The sequence below is a fragment of the Macrobrachium rosenbergii genome, chromosome 26 (genome assembly GCF_040412425.1).
Source record: "Macrobrachium rosenbergii isolate ZJJX-2024 chromosome 26, ASM4041242v1, whole genome shotgun sequence".
Lineage (NCBI taxonomy): Eukaryota > Metazoa > Arthropoda > Malacostraca > Decapoda > Palaemonidae > Macrobrachium > Macrobrachium rosenbergii.
This window is the reverse complement of record NC_089766.1, coordinates 45,694,922-45,697,295: the sequence shown is the minus strand read 5'-3', so window position 1 is coordinate 45,697,295 and position 2,374 is coordinate 45,694,922. Positions and strand designations below refer to the sequence as shown.

The window sequence follows — 2,374 nt, the reverse complement described above, 5'->3', positions numbered from 1 at the left end:
TCAAAGGCCAAGTTGCTGCAGTAATATTCAGGTTTGCTCAGTAAACCTGGTAGATTCATTTTAGATCAGTGAATTAGACGTACAGTAATTAGAAAGTATAGGTATTTTGTTGAATTAAAATACGAAATTTTTTATATAAACAATCAGACAAGGTAAGGAACGTTAACATTTTCCAGAGAGAGAGAGAGAGAGAGAGAGAGAGAGAGAGAAAAGTGAATTATCAGAGAAAAAGACGCACGCATAGATATATATATATATATATATATATATATATATATATATATATATATATATATATATATATATATATATATATATTATATAAAACCCTATCAGTCTGGTGTCAGCAGCAATGGGTTAAAATGAGGCCTGAAAACCGCTGGAGTAATACCTAATTAACCGTGTTGTCAGTCATTTGGTGGGGGCAGATACTGGCATCGTTTCTCCCCAACAAAAGGACCACCCTGCTTTAATTGGGATTATTAACCCCCCTTCTCGGTTCTTGGTTCGGGTCAGTCCTGCTGAGAGACCGTTGTCCACTTATCGCCATTTGCATTTAGATTGACCTAATGTCGTTTCCCGATACTTGAGTTTCCATGCTTTAGGATACTACTACGTAAGGGAGTACTATAGGCAATCTTCTGGTTCCCTTTGGTGATGGATTCTCTATACATAAATATTTTTAATACTACTGTGGCTTTTAATGCTCGATATTATAGCCTGTTGCAGGGGGTTCCTTGGTTCAATAATAATAATAATAATAATAATAATAATAATAATAATAATAATAATAATAATTAGCCTCCTCTCAGTCATCTCAGCTGATAATGCCCAGCCAAATCTTGTTCCATTTCGAATCTTCTAATATCGTTGCTGTGAGACATATGCAGCGTCATGCCTTAAGATGTATGCAGCAACATGCCTGAAGATGTATGCAGCAACATGCCTGAAGATGTATGCAGCATCATGCCTGAAGATTTATGCATCATGCCTGAAGATTTATGCCTGAAGATGTATGCAGCATCGTGCCTCATGATGTATGCAGCATCATGCGATGAATGCAGCATCATGCATGAAGATGTATGCAGCATCATGCCTGATGTATGCAGCATCATGCCTGAAGATGTATGCAGCATCATGCATGAAGATGTATGCAGCATCATGCATGAAGATGTATGCAGCATCATGCATGAAGATGTATGCAGCATCATGCATGAAGATGTATGCAGCATCATGCATGAAGATGTATGCAGCATCATGCCTGAAGATGTATGCAGCATCATGCATGAAGATGTATGCAGCATCATGCCTGAAGATGTATGCAGCATCATGCCTGAAGATGTATGCAGCATCATGCATGAAGATGTATGCAGCATCATGCCTGAAGATGTATGCAGCATCATGCCTGAAGATGTATGCAGCAACATGCCTGTTGGCATTAGTTAAGGTTCTTTGCAGCGTCCCTTCGACCCCTAGCTACAACCCCTTTCATTCCTTTTACTGTACCTCCGTTCAAGCCTTCTTACTGTCAACCTCCCTTTCAGCGCTGAATGACCTCATAGGTCCCAGAGCCTGGCCTTTGGCCTAAATTCTATAGGCCTATTCTATCATGCCAGATGCTTTATTTTCCTTTAGGTGTCACCTTGTGTCTCGTCAGTCATTATATTTGTTTATTTATTAGACTAATTACTCCTTTTTTTTTTGTGGGTATTCTGGGCACACTGCTTTATTTATTGTCGATTGCATTCAATGGGTAGTTGGTATTTTCGACTATAAGTAAAAATTTGAGTCACCCATAGGCAGTTTTCTCTCTCGCTCCGTCGAATGTTACACAGAAAACGAATTTGTTACTAGACTTATTTCGAGCAAATTTATGTCAAAACCTGACGTATATATATATATGATTATGATTATGATATGATATACTTTATATTACTATCTCAGGAATTATGCGACCAGTTGTCATAATTCATTGCTTTTTTTTCTATAGGTCTATTGATTTATGTTGTGGAGACGAACTTCTTTTTTCTTAGATTGTCGGGGAACAAAGCCAGTATTTTATATTGACTGTGAATTGATGGTTTATTATTACAATGAATAATTATCATTATTCATTTTTTTATAGCTCTATTGATTTATGTTGTGGAGACAAACTCCTTTTCTTAGAATGCCGCAAAAGACGAGAGAGAGAGTCGTATTTTCTTTAACGGCGATGTGATGGTGATTCGTATTTATTTTTACGAAACGCGACGCGGAAACTTTATCATTTGAGTATTTTATTATTATACATATTTGAATTATTATTGTTATGCCTTTTGGAGGGAATGGTTTGGCCCTACCAAAGTTTCAAGTTTCTGCCAGTTCCTGTTACCAA

At 37.2% G+C, this 2,374-nt stretch overlaps 1 protein-coding gene across 1 annotated transcript; it reads left to right on the top strand.

Moving 5' to 3' along the window:
• Positions 1-918: 918 nt before the first annotated feature.
• LOC136852834 (uncharacterized) lies at positions 919-1,446 on the top strand. The gene has a single exon (XM_067127738.1). It carries the CDS (start codon positions 919-921, stop codon positions 1,444-1,446), a length of 528 nt encoding a protein of 175 aa, XP_066983839.1.
• Positions 1,447-2,374: the final 928 nt, after the last annotated feature.

Coding starts and splice junctions, on each gene's coding strand:
- LOC136852834 (XM_067127738.1), top strand. CDS start 919: ATGCCTGAAGATGTATGCAGCAACATGCCTGAAGATGTATGCAGCATC.